General features: G+C 41.7%; 1 protein-coding gene across 1 annotated transcript in view; it reads left to right on the forward strand.

Annotated features, from left to right (window-relative positions):
- Positions 1–105: 105 nt before the first annotated feature.
- The window catches only part of SUSD1 (sushi domain containing 1), a gene marked incomplete at its 3' end in the record, with an annotated part of 49,908 nt that continues 28,332 nt past the window's right edge, over positions 106–21,681 (forward strand). Inside the window, exons 1-7 of the mRNA XM_084278326.1 lie at positions 106–346; positions 3,495–3,626; positions 5,439–5,594; positions 6,256–6,408; positions 7,678–7,854; positions 10,331–10,510; positions 11,901–12,080. Of these exons, the coding sequence (XP_084134452.1) occupies positions 268–346; positions 3,495–3,626; positions 5,439–5,594; positions 6,256–6,408; positions 7,678–7,854; positions 10,331–10,510; positions 11,901–12,080 (1,057 nt within the window). The 5' untranslated portion in view covers positions 106–267. The remainder of the gene's footprint in view (positions 347–3,494; positions 3,627–5,438; positions 5,595–6,255; positions 6,409–7,677; positions 7,855–10,330; positions 10,511–11,900; positions 12,081–21,681) is intronic.

The raw sequence follows: 21,681 nt of genomic DNA on the forward strand, positions 1-21,681 counted from the left end.
GGGCTCTTCGGCCGACGGAGGAAAGGGGCCTCGCCGAGGGGAAAGCCGGGGGGGCCCAGGGCGCTGCGACGGCGATAAGGGCCGCCCGTGGGTGCTCCCGCCCCGCCGGGAGGCAGGCGCTAGGGGCAGCGCGACGCCCTCGGCTTGGGGGCCGCAGCCTTTCGCCCTCCCCTTGGGCTCCCCTCCTACCCTCCACCCCGCTGGGAGGATGCTGAGACGCCGGGACCGTGCAGCACCCAAGGGCTCGGAGGCGGTGGCGGCGGGGACATGAGCCCGGGGGGCGACCGGGTCCTCGGGCCGCTTCTGCTGCTGCTGGCGCTGCTGCAGTGCGTGGGGCGGCGGCGAGGTAAGTGCGGCCCTTCCCCAAGTCCCCGGTCCCGCTCTGCTCCCTCGGGGCTGCGGCGGGGCCCTGAGCCGCGAGGGCTTCGGCCGAGGCGGGAAAGGCGGGAAGGGGACGAGGCATGGGGCGGAGGGGGGCAGCGGCCGCGGGGGGACAGTGGCCTGAGGTTGGGCGCTTGCCCCACCGGGACGTCGAGGGGCCGACAGCGGCCTCGGCGGTTGCGGGGCAGCATCGCGGGCGCCACGTTTCACACGCAGCGGCGCCTCTCCTCGCTGTCCCCTGCGGCTTCGTGTGCAGGGCCGGGCGGGAGGGCCTGGCCTGGGCGGGGGCCGTGCCTGAGGGAGCTCCTGGGCAGGACCTTTCCATGAGAAGAGGGGTGGCCAGCAGGGACAGGGGGGTTGATTGTCCCTCTCTACTCTGCCCTCGTGAGGCCCCATCTGGAGTGCTGTGTCCAGATCTGGGGCCCCCAATACAAGAAGGATGTGGAACTGTTGGAGAGGGTTCAGAGGTGGAGACAAAGATGATTAAAGGGCTGGAGCACCTGCCCTACAAAGAGAGGCTGAGGGAACTGGGCTTGTTCAGCCTGGAGAAGAGAAGGCTGCGGGGTGAACTCATTGCAGCCTTCCAGTACCTGAAGGGAACAGAGGAACAGGAGGGGATTCAACTTTTTCCAAAGGTAGATAATGTCAGGACAAGGGGGAATGGATTAAAGCTAAAGGAGGGAAGGTTTAAATTAGGTAGGGGAAGGTTTAAATTAGATAGGAGAAGCTCTTTACAGAGAGAGTGGTGAGGTGCTGGAACAGGCTGCCCAGAGAAGCAGTGGATTCGCCATCCCTGGAGGTGTTCAAGGCCAGGTTGGATGGGGACCTGGCCAGCCTTGTGTAGATCCAGGCCTGGAGGTTGGTGGCCCTGCCTGTGGCAGGGGAGTTGGAACTCTGTTTCTTGGGGTCCCTTCCAACCCAGACCATTCTATGATTCTGTGATTCTATGACTGAAACCCTGAGGTGGCTGTGGTGCTGGGGTGAAAAAAACAAGGAGAAGCAAGGTGTTAGGTTTAGTCTGTAACAGTAAGGGAGGTGGAAAAGAACCACCTTATTTATCTGCCGGAGCAGCAATCTGAGGAGGGCACTCCCACTTCTTTTCAGAAAATTGAGGTATCATGAGAAAGTTTTTACCCTGGCTGGTTTTTTTTTAATTCTTTTTATCTACATTGACTGCTATTGTACAATGACAGTTACTATTTTTAGTTCTGAGACAAGCATGCAAGTGTATCAAAAGAATTGAGAATTAGGGGTAGGAATCTATGAGGCTTCACAGCTTTTTAAGGCACTCGGAAATTGAGTGTGAGTAAACCTGAAGCACTGCACGTGGAAGGGCAGTTTTATCACACTGATAAATGTGGTGCGTTAGAAAAGTTGGCTAGTGTTCAGCCACCTTCTCCTTCCTGCTATGGTTATGTATTTAGACACCATGTAAAGGCATGTAAAATTTTGTCTAAAGCTGCTATACACACGGTAAGTCTTGTGTTTTGTAAGAACCTCAGCATCCTTACCCATGTTAGCTGTCTTGGCAAAGTAAATGTTCATAGTACTGTGAGCAGCTTCATGAGACAATATTGGTTTGTGCAGTATTAGTTATTTCTTTAAAACTGTGGAAAAAAAAGGGTGTGAGCAGATACATGCTTTGTCTACATTTGTCATCCTTTCTGAGGTTTATCATTTGGAAAGCCAGTGCTGTGTGAAGATAACAAAAAGCGCTTACAAAAACTGGGTAGAAATGCACATAATGCACTAAAAGTATGAATAGAAGTAAGGGAATAAGCTCACATTTTATTATAGTTTCTTGTATATTTATAGCACTGTCAAATTACAGTAAATTAGTTTGTGTGTCATATGCTGCTAAACTACTTCTGACATAAATTAATTTCTCAAATGATCATACCATAAGTAATTTTCCTGCTGGTAGCATTCTCAACATAATTTTAATGAATAACATCTATGATATATATATGTTGATGCTAGATGTAAATAGATTGATAAATAGCCCAAATGTCAATGCATTCAAAATAGAAACAAGAGAAGATGAATATGGAGAAAAGATTAATGATGTTGGACAGAGCTATTTATGTCTCATAAGCCTTGCTAGTTGCTGAAAAACTGTTTTCTTTTTCTTTGTCAAAGAACAGATGAAGAGTTTAATCCTTTATTTTTTTATATTTGGTCTCTGAATGCTGTGTTGTTTTCCTGCAAGCTTCAAAATGACATGTGATTCAATGAAATGTAGTCATGCTGAGTGAATTGATGTAGATGTCACTTACGAGACAATTAATATAACTTTGATGTAAGAATTTTCATGGTTTTAAGAATAGGTTAGTTTAAGAGAAAGCTGTAACTGTGTAAGCTTGTGAGAGCAGCTGCAAAACTTAGCCATGACAATGCAATAGTAACAGCCTTGAAAATAAAGAATTAAGAATTTGTGTGGTTTTAGGAATAGGTTAGTTTTGATTTTAGAAGAATCTGGCTATAATCACATGAGCTGTTTCACGAAAGCGGCTGCAAAACTTAGCCGTAACAATAGGGTAGCAGCCTTGAAGCCGGAGGGGGAAGAAGATAGGGGAGTCATGGATGGTGAGACTGACAACCAATTGGGGAGTGTATCTTGTTTTCAGCAAAAAGGAATGTATTTTGGGCTCAGATAACCATGTAAAGAGCATGTGCTGAGAGTGAGGAAGACACCTGAAGACCATGGGAAGACACCCCCTAAGAGTCACTGAGCATGCTCTATCTGGGAGGGGTTAATGTAAATGACTTCCTGGAAATAATTTGCATGACCCTGCCTTTCCTTAGAAATCACAATGAATACATATAGTTAATCTGTATAAATATGAGAAAATTGGCTTTAATGGGCACACACATTCGGAGGAGTGATCCCCTGTGTGCCCAGCGCTGCAGTAAAGGATGCCTGCTCAAAGGTCACCAAGGAGGTTTGATTTGGGCATTCCGAGGCAGCTCATGGTAGGAGATGGGATTTCATTCTATATGTTTTGATTTGGATTTTATCTTCACTTGAAGTTCTGTGCCAGTTATCCATACCAGATCACCTTTATCGTCCTTCAAAAAGAAAAAGAAGTAATTGTGTCTTTTTGTTCTCAAAGCATTTGTGACCACATCAGTTACAGATGTCTGTGCAACTTGCCACATTCATGCTACATGTCATCAAATTGAAGGAAAAAGTGTCTGCATCTGTAACTATGGATTTGTAGGCAATGGAAGAACTTACTGTCAAGGTAGGTTGCCTGTTTGTACAATGGCAAGAAACTGTACATTCAGAAAAATGTCTTTCTCCAGTAATATGACCGAATTCTTCAAACATGGTAAAAGCTTTGTCATTTCCTGGTGGAGTTTCCAAATCCTGGAATATGTGTGGATTGTTTTTCCTTCTACAGCTAGCCTTGAGCTGTATTTTACTTGTACTTATAGAGTCATAGAGTATCCTGAGTTGCCCTCCGTTGGATATTCTCCAGTAGTTTTGCATTCCTCTTTGAACTGTGGCACCCAAAACTGCACCCAGTACTCGAGGTGAGGCTGCTCCAGCACAGTGTAGAGCGGGACAATCCCCTCCCTGGCCCAGCTGACCATGCCATGCTTGATGCACCCCAGGATAAGGTTGCCCGTCTTGGGTGCCTGGGCACACTGCTGGCTCATGTTTAACTTGCTGTCAACCAAGACCCCCAGATCCCTCTCAGCATGGCTGGGCTCCAGCATCTGATCCCCCAGTCTGGATGTGCAGCCAGGGTTGCCCCTTCCCAGGTGCAGAATCCGGCACTTGCCCTTGTTAAACTTCACACTGATGGTGACTGCCCAGCTCTCCGATCTGTCCAGGTCTCTCTGTAAGGCTTCTCCACCCTTACAGAGTCAACAGCTTCTCCCAATTTGGTGTCATCTGCAAATTTACTCTAGTCCTGTGTCCAGGTTGTTTATGAAAATGTTGAAAAGAACTGAGCCTAAAATGGGACCCTGGCGAACCCCAGCAGTGACTGGCCACCAGCCCAATTTATTATCACTGTCTGGGCTCGAACCATCAGCCAATTGCCAACCCCACACATTATGGCTTTGTCGTAATTGATATAATTTTGGATAAGCAACTAAGTAAAAAACCAAGTACAGTTGTTGTTATGTAATGTTATTAATGTAGGTTTGTTTTAGAAAATGTAGGGGTTTATGAAACATTTACTTTAAAAATGTTTTAGAATGTTTTATTTAATAATTTTTATCTTAGCTTCAGCCAAAAAAAAATATGGTGAAGTAAAAACTTCATTATTCTTACCAACATATGCATAGTTGAACTGAAAACTAGACTGACAATTAAAATGAGTGCTTTTTTTGACAATTTTCCAAGTTACCTCAGATTAGCAGGTATCTAAAAGTTAATTTAACCAGCTGAAGGTTTGTTCTTAGTAACAGTGTGCACATATAGAGATTTCATAAGTCTGCTCCATGTAAAGTGTTGTTCAGCAGTATTACTGTAGTTGATGGTGTCCTTTTAATACTGTCACATACATGAGTAACCAGTACGTGAATGAAAGGATGAAGTCAAATGTTTTGTCTGAGTGTGTGTATGTGATAGCTTACCACTGCTGAAATGGGAAGGTTCTCTGTCTCTGATCTCTTCCCCTTCTATCACAAGCACTGGCACCTGCTGGGCTCTGCCCAGAATTTGGTTATCTCATTGTTGTGTGAGAAGACAAGCTGCCTGTTTTGCCATGTTAATTCTCTGCCAGTTGAGAGAGCTGGGTTAAATCAGCAGGAGTGCTGCAGGCAGTGCATGCCTTAAGAAAGTGCAGAAGTGGAGAGCAGGGCCCTCTGATTTCAGCAGCTCATAGATCAGCTCAAGCTGTGTGGTGAAGCTTTATTCACACTTTCATCCAGGGACAGCAAACTTTATTGGTCTAAATACTTCAGCTTACTAGCACTGTTTGTATCACAAATAATTTGGGAAGAAAAAAAATAAGGGGAAGTCTGGTTACACAAGAATGAGTGAGGAGAGGAGGATATTCTTCTTAATCTCTCTCTGCTGTTTTTTTTAAATGTGCTGACAGATAAAGATGAATGCCAGATTGGAGCCAGCAAGATCTGTGGGAATCATACACTGTGTCATAATACACATGGAAGTTTTTATTGTGTTTGCCTTGATGGATACCGAGCCTCCAACAACAACAAGACATTTATTCCCAATGATGGCACGAACTGTACAGGTAGACATCACAAAGAATCTTAACCACCAGGAATCTAGAACTTATTTTCCTACTGCACAAATCTTGTTTTGCTGTCACTGTGGAGCTTATATCCTAAAACTATTATCAGAGCACTTTCTGTTGTAGATGCAAACACGTATATGACATCTAGGTTCCAACAGCTATGAATTAGTTCCATTTTGCATTCTTTGCCTTGGTACAAATCATTGTTTCACAGTCACATTCAAGCAATAATCTCAAAAAGCTCAATTTAAGAAAATAAAATGGTACTTACCTTCCTCCAGAATGTCATATTTGTGTTCAGTGTAGAAAGTTTTGTCAGTTCCTTGTTACAGTAAGGAATTATTGTAGCTGATTATGGTATTTGCTGATACAGGATTTTTCTGTTGTTGTAGCAGGCAATGACACTGGAAACTACTAGGTAAAATGGACTTTAAACACTTTAAAAAACATTTTTAAAGGTAGCTAGCTACAACATTGAGAGTCTCCTCCTTCCTAAACATCAGGGAATGATAATGTACTTTTTCCCAGATGAGCCATCAGAAGCTATGTAGAAACCTCCATGGTATGCTATATTTGTTTTAAGTTTGGGTCCTGCATTAATTAATTTAAAAACCCACAAACTATTACCAAGTGCATATATTTTGCTCTTAATTTTTAGATATAGATGAATGTGAGGAGTCTGGGCTGTGTGGTCACAATGCAAGATGTGTGAATACTGAAGGAAGTTACGACTGTTACTGCAATGATGGTTATAAATTGGAGAATGGGGAGCATTCTTTTCATCCGGATGGGAACATGGTTTCATGCAAAGGTGAGAGTCTTGGGGGCTGTTTTTGCTAGCAGATAAAACCAGATCTTACATGATACAGTAGAACCTGCTCTGACCTGTGCTTTCAAGTCTTCAGGGCAGAAGGCCTTTTTGTGGACTTCACCTGCTGTATGATATTTTTTTTTTTTATCTTTTTGGGTTCAGTTTGTTCCAGTGCTGGCTGTCTGGATGGTATAGTTGAAACTGGATAAGATTTTGACAGGCTTTCAGCAGTGGTTCAGGTGTTCAGGGGCAGAGAAACTGAGTAATGCCATGAGGGTGATGTAGTTAGTTTCTGAACAGGAAGGAAATATAGTACAATCCACTTAAGTTTATATAATATCACTGTGTGAAGGGGAAGGGAAGAGAACAGAGGGTAAGTAGCTGGTAAGAGAGGTCAGATGAATGAAATAAGCCTAATAAAATAATAATTTAGCTGTTTATTCCATACTGTGCCACCTGCAAAATAAATTGTTCTATTTATCTTGCCATTAAAAAAAAGTATTTGGAACCATTCCTCTGTAATGCAGGTTTTCACAGATGCAGACTGCTAGCAGTAGCTGTCAGAGTATGTAATGAACCCAGGCATCCTAGGTGGAAGGAGCTGCCTTGATTGTATCCAACTGTCACTTCTGAATTACTGCAAGTCTGTAAAGCTCACTGCCTGTAGCTTTTTGAGTGCTCCCAACTGGAGTTCTCTGCCTCATTTTGCCAGAACTGCTGATAACATTATCTCTCTGAGTTCCCCCTTCACCTGCTGAGGTAAAAGTAGTGTGTCTGTACTAACTGTGTCATTTGCACGGTTGGACAAGGGAGCCTTTCCAGGCAACTGTGTTGAAGGAATGTAGGCTTGTATACAGCTTGGATTGGTGAGATGGAAACCATTTCATTTCAGCTTATCTGCAGTGCTTTGCATTTCCCATGCACAGGGAAATGGCGCTGGCTGTTGGGGCCTGAATGACTGTTCAGCCGTTGCTGAAATGAGACTGGCACCCACAGACCACCATCACATTGCAGTGTTTCCTCCTTGGTATTGTGAATGGCGCCAGCTGTGTGTTAAAGATGTAGCTCAACACCTGCATCACTCCATTCCTCCAGCTGTGGCCAGTACAACTCTTCAACTTGTGTATTCCACCCATTCAGCCATCCCTCAGGTTCACCCATCCAGACTGGGTGTATTTTGTGAGGTGTTCATCTCATTCAGCTCATCTTAAAGTGGTCATGTGTTGTGATTTTTGTACAGTGAGTGATTGTAACCCAGTCTTTTTGCAGAAATTGCATGTGGTTCTCCTCCTGAAATGAAGCATGGCTACATTGTGGGTAACTACAGCTTGCTACCAGGAAGCGCGGTTCTCTATGAGTGTAACGAAGGGTTTTACAGCGACGAGGGAAAGGTCTCATACTGCACTGCAAACCAAACTTGGGAACCCGCCTCTTTAACCTGTAAAGGTAAAGGGAGTCTTAAGTCTGTCTTAAATTCTTCGTTTCTGCATGGGGAAGTGTGTCTGTGAAAGAAATATGATGTTTCCTTGAATACAAAAAAGAATTTTTCAATATATGGCTGTTTGCAAAAGAAGAAGAAAAAGGTTATAAAGTTGTGCCATCTCTTCATGTTAGTGTAGTGAGATTTTTGATGCTGGGCCGTGCATTTTTGCAGACGCTGCCATGTGTCTTGGTGCCTGTGAACCAAGGCCCAGAAAACAACTAAATTTCTGTAGCATTTCGTGGGAAAGGCCACTGAGTTGGAAAGCATCACAGATGGATTTTCAGGGATTGGAAGGGACCTCTGGAGGACATATAGTCCAACCTCCTTGCTAGAGCATCACTGACCTCTCACGAAAAGAACAAGTTGTCAGAAAAAATTATTTTTCCAAAGTTTGACAGCAGATGCAAAAGAAAAGCATCATACCACCCTTTGTTTATGGATAGCCTTCATGATTTGAAGAGCATTTGGGCATGAGCAAATGCTCTCACAACTCTGAAGGGTTAAGTTGCCTGTGAGCATCTTTAAAACTTCCACTTCCTATGGTGTTCTAATTGCCTGTTCTATTGAAATATTACTGCTACATGGACAGGGTTCTGTGTTCCTGTGAGTGCTTAAGAAGTTTGTGTGTTAGTGCTAGCTAACAGAAACTGCAAGGAGAATAAATAGGGAAGAACTGTTGTCTTAAAGTTATCACCTAGTAAGCTGGGTTCCTTGTTTCAACACGGGTTTTATATTTTGATTTCTACTTGTTGCCTGTTTTCTTCTTGTTTTTGGTTCTTTCTTTGAGGATGAATAGAAATGCGCATCTATGGGAAGTTAATAAATTAGAAAAAGGCAGTTAAATCAGTGTGGCTGGGAAAAGCGAATTATTAAATGTCACTAGAGAATACATAAGAAAGAACAATTTAATATTAAGTTACTGGCATCAAAAATAAAACAATTGAAATTACATTTTCCTCAAAAAATAAAAAAAGGACAATGATTTTTGAAAACAAAAAGGAAATGTCCATAGTCTGAAAAGGTCCCTAAAGAAAGCTGTGGAACAAAGTACTTGTGAGTTGTTGTTACATTTGGGTTTTTATTTCTCAGTGATTGCTTGTACACATGTTCTTCTAAGTTCTACAATCCAACCGTAGGTCAGAGTTTCTGAGCACATGGTTAACTGAAATAAACCCCATCAAATGCAAAAAGACCCATGGGTCTGAAATGGCAAACATTTTTGTTCTGTACTGCAAGCTCTTTTCCTGGCTTTCTGTTAGGACTTCTCTTTTTGTAAAATCAGCAAGCCTGTTTGGGTGTTTCATGGGATTTTTTTGTTTGTTTGTTATTACTATTAGTAGAAATGGTTTTAAATAATTCTTTATACTTGGAGAGTTTCACTGATAAGTCTTTACTGCTAATTTAAGAATTTGCCCTGGCGAGTGCAATGCCTTCTTTTTTTAGGAAAATAAATAAGCTTGTCTTTTCTCTTCATGTCTATGATAATGTAGTTTATTTTAAGTAGTTGTGATGAAACTGGCTACTAAAGGTAGATGAAATTTGATAAAATGTGTGACCTAGCATCAGGAGCTGAGCCCCCTTTTTAATTTAAATATAAGATATAATGTGATTTTGAAGAGTATATAATCCTTTGAATATTAATAAAGTAGCTGTTTTTAGATGAAAAGTCAGATAGTTTAATGAGAAAATGTGATGCATGTGAAGAGGTGTAGTTAAATTGTTGAATATGAATTTTGTGTCATGCTAACATGAAAGCCTTTTAGATGACACAGAATCACAGAACATTAGGAGTTGGAAGGGACCTTGAAAGATCATCTAGTTCCTCACACAGGAACACATCCAGGTGGGGTTTGAATGTCTCCAGAGAAGGAGAACTTCTACGCTCCATCTTGCACCTGTTAAGATGGATGCTTCCATTAGTGAGCAGAGCAACTGTTACATTACATTTTTAATACCATGTAGACTCTTGCTTTAACAGTAAGCTTTTATATTATGTGTTGTAACCTTTTCTATGCTTTGATGTTTCTCTGGTTCTTGTGCACTTTTTGCTTCCTAAAGGCAGTTTCAAATGACATAGAACCAGCTTGTTACCTGTAATCAGGTTTGTAAAAGCAGTGGAATCTCAACAATTCAGAAGGAAAAAAAAAAGCAGGACATTTTCTGTATACTGACAGCTAGGTTGAGGAAGGAGTCTCAGATGTATTGTGCCATTGTGAAAGAAATGCAGGGAAGTAATTTTATTTGGAAGCAGCTCTGGAACAGCTATAGCACTGCCAAGCACAGAGGGGTTGTTGCAGAGGTCATGGGGGACATGTAAAGATTACACTGAACAGGGTTAGTTGATAATCAAGAAAGCAATACTCATGGGAGTCCACCCATTATTACTTCTGGTGCTTGACTAGCACATTTATCTTTTTTTTTTTTCCTTTCTTTCCCTAGGTGTGGATTGTGGGGATCCACCTTCTATTTCAAACGCGCACCCAGCGTCTCTAAGTGGGACGGCATACAGAAGCAAAGTTACTTACAACTGTGCTCATGGTTACTTTATTGCAAGTGGCAATCAGACTGCAGTCTGCAATGCCCAAGGACAGTGGGATGGTACTGATTTGGTGTGCAAAGGTAAATGAAATCTGTCTTGAGATATAATTAATATAGATACTGATTTAGCCACGATAATAAATAGCAGTCATCAGTTAGGCATTCTCTTTGGGCATTCAGTTGGTAGTCTTCTGGAATATGAAGTTCAGTCACAAAACAAAAGCCATTTATTAAACAGGGTTGGCTTTTTGTGCTTTTTTTTGGTTTTGTTTTAGTCTGTGTTGCTAATGACGTTGCAATAAATTGCTAGAAGTTAACATTCTAAGGAAAAAAACCCTGGTGCATGTCAGGCATTGGAACTAGCATGAGATGAAATTTCAGCCTAAATTGCTGCCATTTTTCTAGCTCAATCAGTATCTACTCTGTATGTAGTTGAAGCCACTACTCAGAAATTGAACCACTGTTACCTGTTAGTGTCCCCTTAAAATTCCCACATTTGGAGAGTTTCCAGGTTGTTCTGATGATTTAGAATACATACACATTGAGTTAAGAAAAGGAAGGTGGTCATGATGGTGGATGGATTGCCCATCTGTTTAGAGGCTGTATAAGTCGAGATTCTATAAAATTTGTGTTTTAGTTCTTTGTTTACCATTTTTGAATAGAATTTCAGAATCATTTGAGACTGTTTATTGATAAGTTTTTAAAGCACTTGTTTTCTGCATAAAAACTTTCATGAAGGTAAGATTTTAATTCTTGCATTGTTCACTTACAAGCGAAGTGAGACAAGGTCTTCTGTTGGGGTACATGTATTGTGGGTTTGAAAGGGAATTTTAACCCTAAATAATCTTCCATGGATTTGATCTTCCATACTTTATTCCTTTTTGCTACCTAATTTTAATATGAAGCCCCTGAAAACAACTGAGGAAATTAATTCATTTATAAGTGTGTTATCCCAGCTTTCTAATTATCTCTAAAGCGGTCTGAAAAATCCAGTGTTATTTCTGCTTGTCTGTGGCAGCTTCTGGTATTTTACCAAAGCTTGAATTAAATTCACTGGCAAAGGAACATAACCTACTTGATGCTGTATTTCCACATCGCTCCTTGGACCATGTGTCACTGTTGTTACTAATGATGGGTAAAGGAATAAACAGCAAGGGGGCTGAGAAGAGTGTTGTGGGCAGATAGATCCATTTATTAAAAAATTGCTTAGATCCTTATTCTCCATTTCTAAACAGGACACTGTGCTTTTTTATGACTCATCTTGAAGATTAAATGCCTTACCCTGATAGAAAATACCCAGTCCCAAAATTCTGGGTTCTGAAGTGCTGCCTAAATTCTAGAAATCACTGGGAAGTGAAAAAAAATGAAGTGTTTCTTGCTGGGGCAGTTCATTTCTCTTCTTCAAATGCTTTGATGTGCCTTGCCTGTTTTCTTTTTTGGATTTTGTTATCCTGATTTTTCTCTTTTGCAGAAATAGACTGTGGCAGACCTTTGCTGATTCCACACACAGAAATGATCTGGGACAGCTCCACCACTTTAGGAAGCAGAGTGTATTATCAGTGTAGAGGAGGATATTATTTTAACGGAGACAAGAATTTTTCAGAATGCACAACAGATCACTCTTGGGAGAATATCACATACATATGTAAAGGTAAATATTCCTGTTAAAAATTGCCATGGGGTGTGCTATTTAAATAGTTTCTTATTACTATTCTGAATGTTGGAATAGAAGGAAAGATGAAGACAAGAAATCCCTTTCTAATTTATGATGTAGGGAATGTGGTGTACTTTTGAATGGAAAGGTCAAGGGAGAGAATGTTAACCATGCAACAACTTCTGGTGGCTGCCACAGATCTTTCTGTAGCTGTCCTGTTTGTTATTTCAAACAGAAAGGGACTGATGCAACTGGAGTTGCTGAGAACCTTCAGTTTTAAAAGCCAGGGAAATGACAGCAAATAAGCAGAGAAGGTGGTTAGCAATGCTTTGTGTAGACCCCACCTGGAGTACTGTGTCCTGTTCTGGAGCCCTCAATACAAGAAAGATGTGGGTCTCTTGGCGTGGGTCCATAGGAGGCTACCAGGCTGTAGGACCTCTGCTGTGAAGACAGGCTGAGAGAGTTGGGCTTGTTCAGCCTGGAGAGGAGAAGACTTCAGGGGAGGCCTTATAGTGGCCTTGCAGTGCCTGAAGGGGCCTACAGGGAAGCTGGATAGGGGCTGTTTTTAAAAGGGCCTGTACCAATAGGATGAGGGGCAATAATTTTAAACTTGAGCAGGGCAGGTTTACATCTGAAGTTCTTCACTCTGAGGGTGGTGAGGCACTGGCACAGGTTGCCCAGAGAGGTGATGGAGGCCCCATCCCTGAAGACATTAAAGGTCAGGCTTGATGAAGCCCTGAGCAACATCATCTAGTTTAAGGTGTCCCTGCTTACTATAGGGGGGGTTGCACTAGATAGCCTTTAAGGTCCCTCCCAACCTAATGTATTCTGTGATTATTTGATTGATTCTAATACTATGAAGTACACTGTGATGAAAGTAGGGACAATGGAATTCAAAACTCCCTATTTTAGCTTGTTGGTTTTTGGTTTTTTTTTTTTTTCCTGTAAGTAAAATCTGTTCATGGTTGCCTTTTCAGCTTAGATTTAGTTGTCTGAATGTTGGTACAGAAGGATTTTCTTGTAAAAGAATGAGTCCTGAGAAGGGAGATTTATTATGAAGGTGTTGGTACATGGGGCTTGGAGACAGGATGTACTGACACTTTAACAATAGCAAAAAAATAGCAGATGTTTTGGACAAGGGCTGTTGTGCTCCTTAATATTCTTCTGTGTCCTTAGAGGTGTCACAAGACAGCAGTGGCTGTCTGTTGCAGATGGTAATGTTCCAGTAGCTTTGTAACATCCACCTGTTTTTCAGAAGGATTGAAAGTGTGTGTTGTGACTGCTACCACTTCACAGACCAAGCCTTTATCCAGAGAGGTGCAACTTGATGCCTCTCTTGCCTCACTTGATGTCTTGAGCATTCACTGCAAATATAGAACACATAACATCAAATAAAATGAGCATGCAGAAAAGCAGTTCTCTTACTTTCTATAGTGCCCTAATAAAAATGAAACTGCAGTTTTAGAAGTCATAATACATATTTCATTTAGGGAGTTTGCATAGCTGTACTTTCTGAATCAGTTTTGAAGCCATTGTTGTGTGAAGGGGCTAAGTTAATCAGGTGTGTCAGTCTTTGCAATGCTGAGAGTCCTGCCTTGAGCACTCCAAGGCTTTGAAGGGCCTGAACCTGCTGACTGCACTCATAGAACTGCCATGGATTTCAGCAAGAACTTTGTCAGAGGCAAAAGTGTAGACTGTGAGCTCTTGCTGGTGGATAAGAGGGCCAAAACAGTCCAAGTTATGCTCAAGGAGAGTGGAAAAAAAATTTTAAAAACAGCTTAACTACTCCTTTTGAAAAAAAATAATTCATGAATGCAAAATTAGTACAAAGGTCTTCAGCTTCTACATTTTTCACACTTACTAGAGGTACTAGATGACTTTCAAATTAAAAGAAATTTCTGTTTCAGTACTGATGCCTGTAAGCTGTGTATGATCTTAACGGTGTGTGTAATTAATCAGTAATTCCCATTAAAATGAGAGAAAGTAGTGTCCCATTCCAGAATAACTTACAGTAGAAGTCAGAAAGCCTTTTGTCTTTTCAAAATGTCAAGAGGTTAAGAAATTCCTCTGAGCATATTCCCTTTGACAAATAATCAGTTATTTCTTAGTCAGCAGTTGCTAAGGAATGCCCTTTATTTGCATTGGCTGTTGGGTGTATGGTAAATATGTGTGTATAAGTACATTTAGTAGTAGCTGATTTAAATATTTTTAAATGCTTAATAAAATTAATGGATTAAGCAGTCAGCAAGGAAATCTGGTGATAGTCAGCTGGATTACAGTCTTCCTTTCCCAACCCTTGATTTGTGTACATGAATTGAAGAGATTAAAGTGCAGAGAACATGCTAGCAATTAAATGCCTGCTGTCCAGTATGCATAGTGTGTGACTCTGGACATCCTGTACAGCTTGTTCTAGAATAACTTATTTTTCCCCTCCAGAGTAGGAATGCATGGTTTCATTTATTTTCATTGCAGAAATAGTGTGCTGTTAGTACAGGCACATGTTGTGTTGAGCTCTGGTGGGATTTCATGGAAATCTGGGAAGTGTTTTTTGGGGTTAAAATAAGGTCCTACTGTGGGAATAATGTTTCAGTTTGTTTTGAGGAAGGGCTTTGACTGTAAAGCACTATAGCATGCAGTTGTGGAATACAGGATAGCCTAAAACAAGAAGCAGCTTGTTTTTTCCCATTGTGAATTTTACAGAAGAAATTGTCAACCTAATTTTTTTTTAAAAATCTAACTGAGAGAGGTTGTTCTGAGTGTGGGGTCAAAATAGGAGAGAAGTTAACACAGGACAATATAGAGTTGCATTTTTTATAAAATGGAAAAGTATAAAGTGAAGCATTCCCACTCATTTTTCTTTTTGAGTGGATTCTGTGGAGAAGGTTCTTTGTTTTTTATTTATCTATTATGGCTGTGAGAAGGACAGAGACAGAGTGATGTGCCATGGCTACCTGAGATACTTGCCAGTGGCACCGTGTGCAGTGTATATCATAAGCCATTGCAAAGTCCATGAAGAGCATCACTTTGGGAAAGGCAGGGAGAGCATCTGAAATAGAAATGTTTACAAGAGTTGGTTTTGTCTTTCACCGAACTTGGATATAAATGTTTAAGTGAAAGGTCAAGGAGGGCTAACACAGATGCTGAACTAAACTCTTTTCCACTTCTAAGATTGTAAGTGTTCATGCATGTACACATAAACACAGAGAGACAAAGCTTATCTTATTTCTCGGGCACCTGGGAAAAGTTAAGGTGAATTATGTTGAACAGTGTGCTCACAGGGTTGCTTTGCTCTTAAAACCACATGCTAGGGATATTTTGGAGGGAAATAGTCCCTTTACCTACTGCAGCTCTCTTCATCCTGTTTGCAGAGTTCCTTCTACTGTCCATCTTCCCAGTCCCAAGTCCTAGAGAAGCCCTTGTCCTGGTGAGCGTTTTCACTGTCTCTGGTGATTCTGTAACGTTTGGCTCTGGTCATAGCTGTAAGCACATAGACTAGGTTGGCTGCTGCTCACTATTCTGATCCTAGAAAATGCTTCTCTGTGTCTGTTTACTTTGGAGATTGCTAGCATTCTGTTGGTTTGGGTAGCAACAATAAGGTGTCTCAAGAAAGACAGTTTGTCCAATTTCATTATTTTTATCAAAGGAAACGAAAACACAAGTCTTCATTAAATAATTTCTCAGTATTTAAATGTTGCCAGTACTGCTATTCACTGTGGTAGTAGAAATGCATTCATTAGAGCGTTTTTGGAGTAATACTAAAATATTGCCTGTGCAGAGGGAGCAACTGCTGCACATGGGTGGGAAGAGTCCATGCATATGTAAACAGGCTACAGCAGGGAGTGACCCTGACCTACATCAACAGGTAATACATATTATAGGTAAAGCATTCCAAAATTCAGGCAGTGGCAAATAGCTGCTGTAGTCAGAAAGAAAATTGACCTCTGTGCCCCTTATTGCTGAATAGGGTCAGGCAAGAAGGGGTATGAGCAGATTGTAAGCTTCACATGCATGGTGTGTAGAGGAAAAGATGATCCGGTCCCAACACCCAGGGAACCTGGCACTCAGAAAGGGAAAAAAAAAATTCTTCACACCAATGCACATTCTGTGTGATCCTTGGAGCTTCTGTGTCATAACTTTTTCTGTGAGTGCTCCTGTTATTTTACCTCTTACTAAATTCAGTGTGGACTGTCCATCTTCCACTAAAGGTTAATTTTCTGTTTGAAATGCTTAGTCTTTCTGTGTTGTGACTCCATATCCACAAGTAGAGTTTAATTGCATCTCTTGACCTCTAGAGATTTTGTTAAGCTAATAATAATGTGGAACTGAGGTCTTGTGATGGTGAGGCATATTGTCAAAGCATCAAAAGAGTAAGGTGTTGGTTTTGAGCCATTTCCCAGAAAATGGGTGTTGTATGCCAGCACTGAAAATGCTAATGGATAAACAGGGTGGAGGATACTTGCTAAAATACCCTTCAGAGATTTGAAGGTTTAGAAAGGAGCAATTCTATGAGAGAAGGCATAGCATAGTAGATTGTCCACACTGTGCACTTGAAAACATTGCAGAAGAGGGAACACAGTACTTTCATAATAATAAAAAAACATCCAAAACCAAACATGTAAATAATTCATGCCAACAGTTACCAGTTTACTAGAAAAAAAAAGGAATTCAAAGCAAAATCTGAATCCAGTGTGGAATAAACAGAGTGGGATCATCCTTCACATATAATACAACTATAGACCTACAGCAAAGATAATTACTGGACACCTTTGAGGGTCTAGTTACTCTCTTTTCAATAGAGAGCTGTTTTCCTTTTGCTTTCACTTCCCCTTCCTTCTTCTATGCTTTATCCCTCTTCCCAGGGAGTAATTTCCACTCTAGCTAGAATTCCCTGACATGTCATGTTTTGCATCTTCACTTGTACAGTAAGAGATGATTCTGTGGTGGCAGTGCCAGTAATTTCCACACAACAACAAACAGGTTAACTGTCACTCTCCTAATTTGTATTGCCAGCCACATGTAAATAATTTACTAGAAAAGGTGTCACTCACATCTGTGGGCATTGATTCAAACCCCATGGTTCTGTAGGAAGAAGAACCCCATCAAACAATTAGGATAATTCTAGTTATCAGTGAAAAGGATTGGATTGGCCTGAGTTCTTGTAAAGGCCTAACTTGATACGTTAAATCCAGGCAGCTGGTAATCTGGTAATTTCTTTAATAATACAGGTACAGTCTGTGTTATGGGAGGTGCTACTTCTTTGACCAAAATGATGTAATCCTGTAATAATTAAACAAAAATACGTATAGCTTTTTGCAGGGCTGTTGATGCTTTTGTCTGTTTGTTTGTTTGAAACTGAACTAATAATTACCCAGTTTGTGATGGTGAATTCCAGTCTCAGGAACCTCTTTCAGCTGGGGAGTATATCACAGAATTTTCTAATCCCAGCCCACCTAGTCTTATCTGCTTTGGCCTCTTGATTGATACACCTTTTCTTTGTGAGTGTGCTCACAATTGCATCTCTTACCTTTTCGTCAGTCTGGTTCAATACATTAATTACTCCTGATTGTGTTTTGGTAACATTTTAGACCAAAGGAAGTAGTAAATCATTAGCTATCTCTGTTCCTGCCTACAGCTTTGCAGTTTCTTTATGGAGTTCCTCTGTGTGAAGCTGAAAACCCACTGAAATTTTGCAGTATTAGTTAAACTGGAAACAAGTATATTACTCGAAATGTTAAAAGGACTTGTGCTACCATAAAAGGTATAAATACTAAAGATAAATTTTAGTAAAATAAATACAATATGTACAAATGAAAGATACTGTGTAAGAGGAGTTTGGCTATATGCTGTGTAACAGGTGCCTTGAGATAGTCTGAGCAGAAGTTCTCTTTGAAATGTTGTTTGCTCTCATTTAATTTCTCTGTCTGAACATATGTGTGGTGCATGTTAGTAGCAGATGGCATTTGCAGCATCAGTCACAGTTTTCACAGAATTGAACAGGCAAAACATACAAAAAAAGCTAGTTTGCAATTTTTTTTCTTTCCCCTAAATTGCATGTATGTGTGGGTATTGGTGGGAAATGCTCTGTAAGTGAATTTGCATATGTGGTTGCTCCTCTAGCTACTTCCAGAAGATGAAATGTCATATTTGAACTGGTTCTATAGATAACTTTTTTTTCATGCAAGTTAAAAGATACTTCACTGATAAGATGTGTCTTGAGATCAGTGGTAGTCAAGTGCTGTTCCAAATGAAGACTAGTGGATTGTATAGGTAAAAGAAGTAAGGTTTTAATGACAGTTCAGTCATAGAACTGTGTGTTAAATTCTATTTCTGAATTGGCAAATAACACTGAGTACTGGGACCTGAACTCACAGAGGCTGATAGACAAATGATTAAAGTTCATCCTCACAATACAGGGTTAAGGCAGAATAGCATGGCAGCACACACATTGATGCTCTGGCTGTAATTACTATGAAGATATTCCCCCCCACACAAGCTTTTGTCTTTTTGTTTGAAACTCAAGGCTTTTAAAAGTGGAGTAAAGAAGACTGAGAACTTCACTCATCTTCCTTCTTAGAAGGAATTTATTTTGCTTTCTCAGCATGATTTCTCCCCCTCCAGCACTCACTGGCACTGTTGAATCACTGTGCCTTGCTTCTGCGTTCTCCCATTTGTGCTCTGTTTGTCAGCACCTGTCTTTCCTGTCTGCTAACAGCCAGGTGCTGCTTGCTTCTCTACCCTCTTTGAGATTTCCCTTCCAGTATTCGACCCCTCCAGGATCTTTTTCCACCATTCTGCCTTGGTTGCCATGTGCTTGTATGTACTTTCTGGGACCCTTCCCATAGTGTGGGAAGGAGATTGTGAGGGTCACCTGGAGACCAGTGGAGCAGCAGTGGCATCCAGTGGCCTTCTCAGTTACTCACAAGTTGAAATTTCTAGGGGAAATTGAGTCTCTCCACTTTTCTCATCTGTGAGTCTGAGTGAAAGCTGTTGATCAAAATCATATACATTTGTAGTGATTTAACCTGTGATTAGTTTTGGTAACCTGTCCTGGCTGTGTCCCAGCTTTTTGGGTGCCCTCCCCGCACCTTCTCATTAGCAGGACAATATGAGAAGCTGAATTTACCTGTGATTAGTTTTGGTCACCTGTCCTGGCTGTGTCCCAGTTTTTTGTGTGTGCCCCCCTCCCCCACCCCTTCTCATTAGAAGGACAATATCGGAAGCTGAAAAGTCCATAACTGCTTGGTGACAGCTAAAACCATCAGTGTGTTGCCAGCACAGCTCTCATCCCAGGTCCCAAACACGGCCTTCCACTGGCTGCTAGGAAGAAAATTAACTCTAGTTGGAAGCAGGGCATGGAAGCCACTGTCTGCTAAGATGCCACTTTGAAGCCAGACATGTATAGTGCATTTCACACTGAAGTTCATGAGCTCTGAAAGTCTCTGACAGTGTTGTATTTCGGAGGAGATCTGTCACCTGTTTATGTCAAGGTGTAAAAACAGTTTAAAACCTGTGTAGATGTTTTGCTTAGCAACATAGTTTAGCAGTGGACTTGGCTGTGCTAGGTTAATGGTTGGACTTAATGATCTTAAGAGTCTTTTACTATGAAAGTGATTCTGTGATTATGTCCCCATCAGGCCACTCTTGATAATGCATTTAATTCAGGCCTTTCGGCGCTTAACAAGGGTTGTAGAGGTTCTGCTTCAAATAACTCATAGTTCCTCACCACTGTGTAGCCTGTGTGTCGTTTTCCATTCACACAGTGGAGAGACCCATCAGTGAAAAGGGATAGACCTGAGTTCTCTCGAGGCTGATCTTGCAGCTGGAGTAAAACACTGCCTTAGCACAATTGTGATGTGGCTCACAATTGAAGGGAATGGGATTCAAAACATTTCATATTTGAAAAACACTACCCACATTCAAGATCATTAATTCACAAGTGCTTTTTGTGGGGACAATGCTTCCGTAGTCTTTTGTTTAAAAATCCCTTCTACTTTAGGCAGGACATACGGAGTTACAGAGTGGCTCAGAACTAATCACAGAATTGTAGGGGTTGGAAGGGACCTCCAGAGTTCATGGGCTCCAAACCCCTGCCAAAGCAGCTCTCTAGGACAGGTGGCACAGGTCAGCATCCAGGCAGGTCTGGAATATCTCCAGAGAAGGAAACTCTACAACCCCCTTGGGCAGCCTGTCCCAGGGCTCTGTCACCCTCACTGTGAAAAAGTTCTGCTGCGTGTTGGTGCAGAACTTCCTGTGCTCCAACTTGCAGCCATTGCCCCTTGTCCTGTCTCCACAGACCACTGAAAAGGGGCTGGACATTTTCCTCTGTGTCCCACACTTTGGATATTTATAAACATTAATAAGATCCCCTCAGTCTTCTCAAGGCTGAACAGCCCCAGTTCATTCAGCCTTTCCTCGTAGGGGAGATGCTCCAGACCCTTAATCATCTTTGTGGCCTTTCTCTGGACTCTCTCCAGGACATCCCTGGCTTTTTTCTACCAGGGAGCCCAGAACTGGACACAATACTCCAGGTGGGGCCTGACCAGGGGAGAATAGAGGGGGAGGATCACCTGCTGTGACCTGCTGGCCACACTCCTCTTGATGCTACCCAGGATCCCATTGGCCCTCTTGGCTCCTGGGGCACACTGCTGGTTCATGGCCAACCTGTCACCCACCAAGACCCCCAGGTCCTTCTCCACTGAGCTCCTCTCCAGCAAGTCATCCCCCAGCCTGTACTGATACAAGCGGTTATTCCTTCCCAGGTGCAAGACTCGACACTTGCTTTTGTTGAACCTCATCTGGTTTCTTACTGCCCAGCTCTACAGCCTGTAAATCTAATGGTCCACTCTTTTATAGTAGTCACTGTTGCTGCTGCCACTTCCACACAAGAATTATCTCTTGCCACTACAAAATCCAGTTGAGTAATAAGTCACAGTGTGGTGATGCAGACCTAGCTTTTAAGTGAGGAGTCCCCTGGTTATTCATGTACAGCATGTAACAACAACTCATATGTGTTCTCATGCACAAATAGAGCAAAGACCTTGGGAGTAGCAGAAACTAAGGCTTCTGATACAGCTTGGAAATGCCCCCCCTCCCCCCCCTCTAGACCTCAAATTTCAGGCTCCACTTCCTCTGCCTTGATAGGCTTTGTCCACTGCTAGGACCCTACCCAGTAGGGGTATCCTACTGTGCCTCAGATCCTTGCAGTTGTTTCTTAGTTACCTATTGAGGTATTGGTACAATAGTCTGGACCCGATCTGGGTCTACTAATCTTTGTCCTTCTTTTAATATGAATGCTGAATAATTTATTTCTTGAGACACAGCTGAAGCTTAAGAAGAGATGCACAATGACCTTTTTTTGTTTGTTTTCTTCTGGGTGATTGGTTTTTGGGGTTTTGTTTTTGCTAAAGTTGTACATAGACAAATAGTACCTTTTCAACAATCTTAGAATGTCTTGCTGGCAAGTAACAAATAGTTGACATATTGTGCAACAGATGATTCTCTTGGTAAATATGTATCTCTCAATTTCCCAGTCTTCATGGAAAAAAAATGTAGGAGGCTGTGCAGACCCTTATGGGGAGATGTATGCAGGTTAGTTGTC

Source organism: Gallinula chloropus, assembly GCF_964237585.1.
Source record: "Gallinula chloropus genome assembly, chromosome: Z".
Taxonomy (NCBI): Eukaryota; Metazoa; Chordata; class Aves; order Gruiformes; family Rallidae; genus Gallinula; species Gallinula chloropus.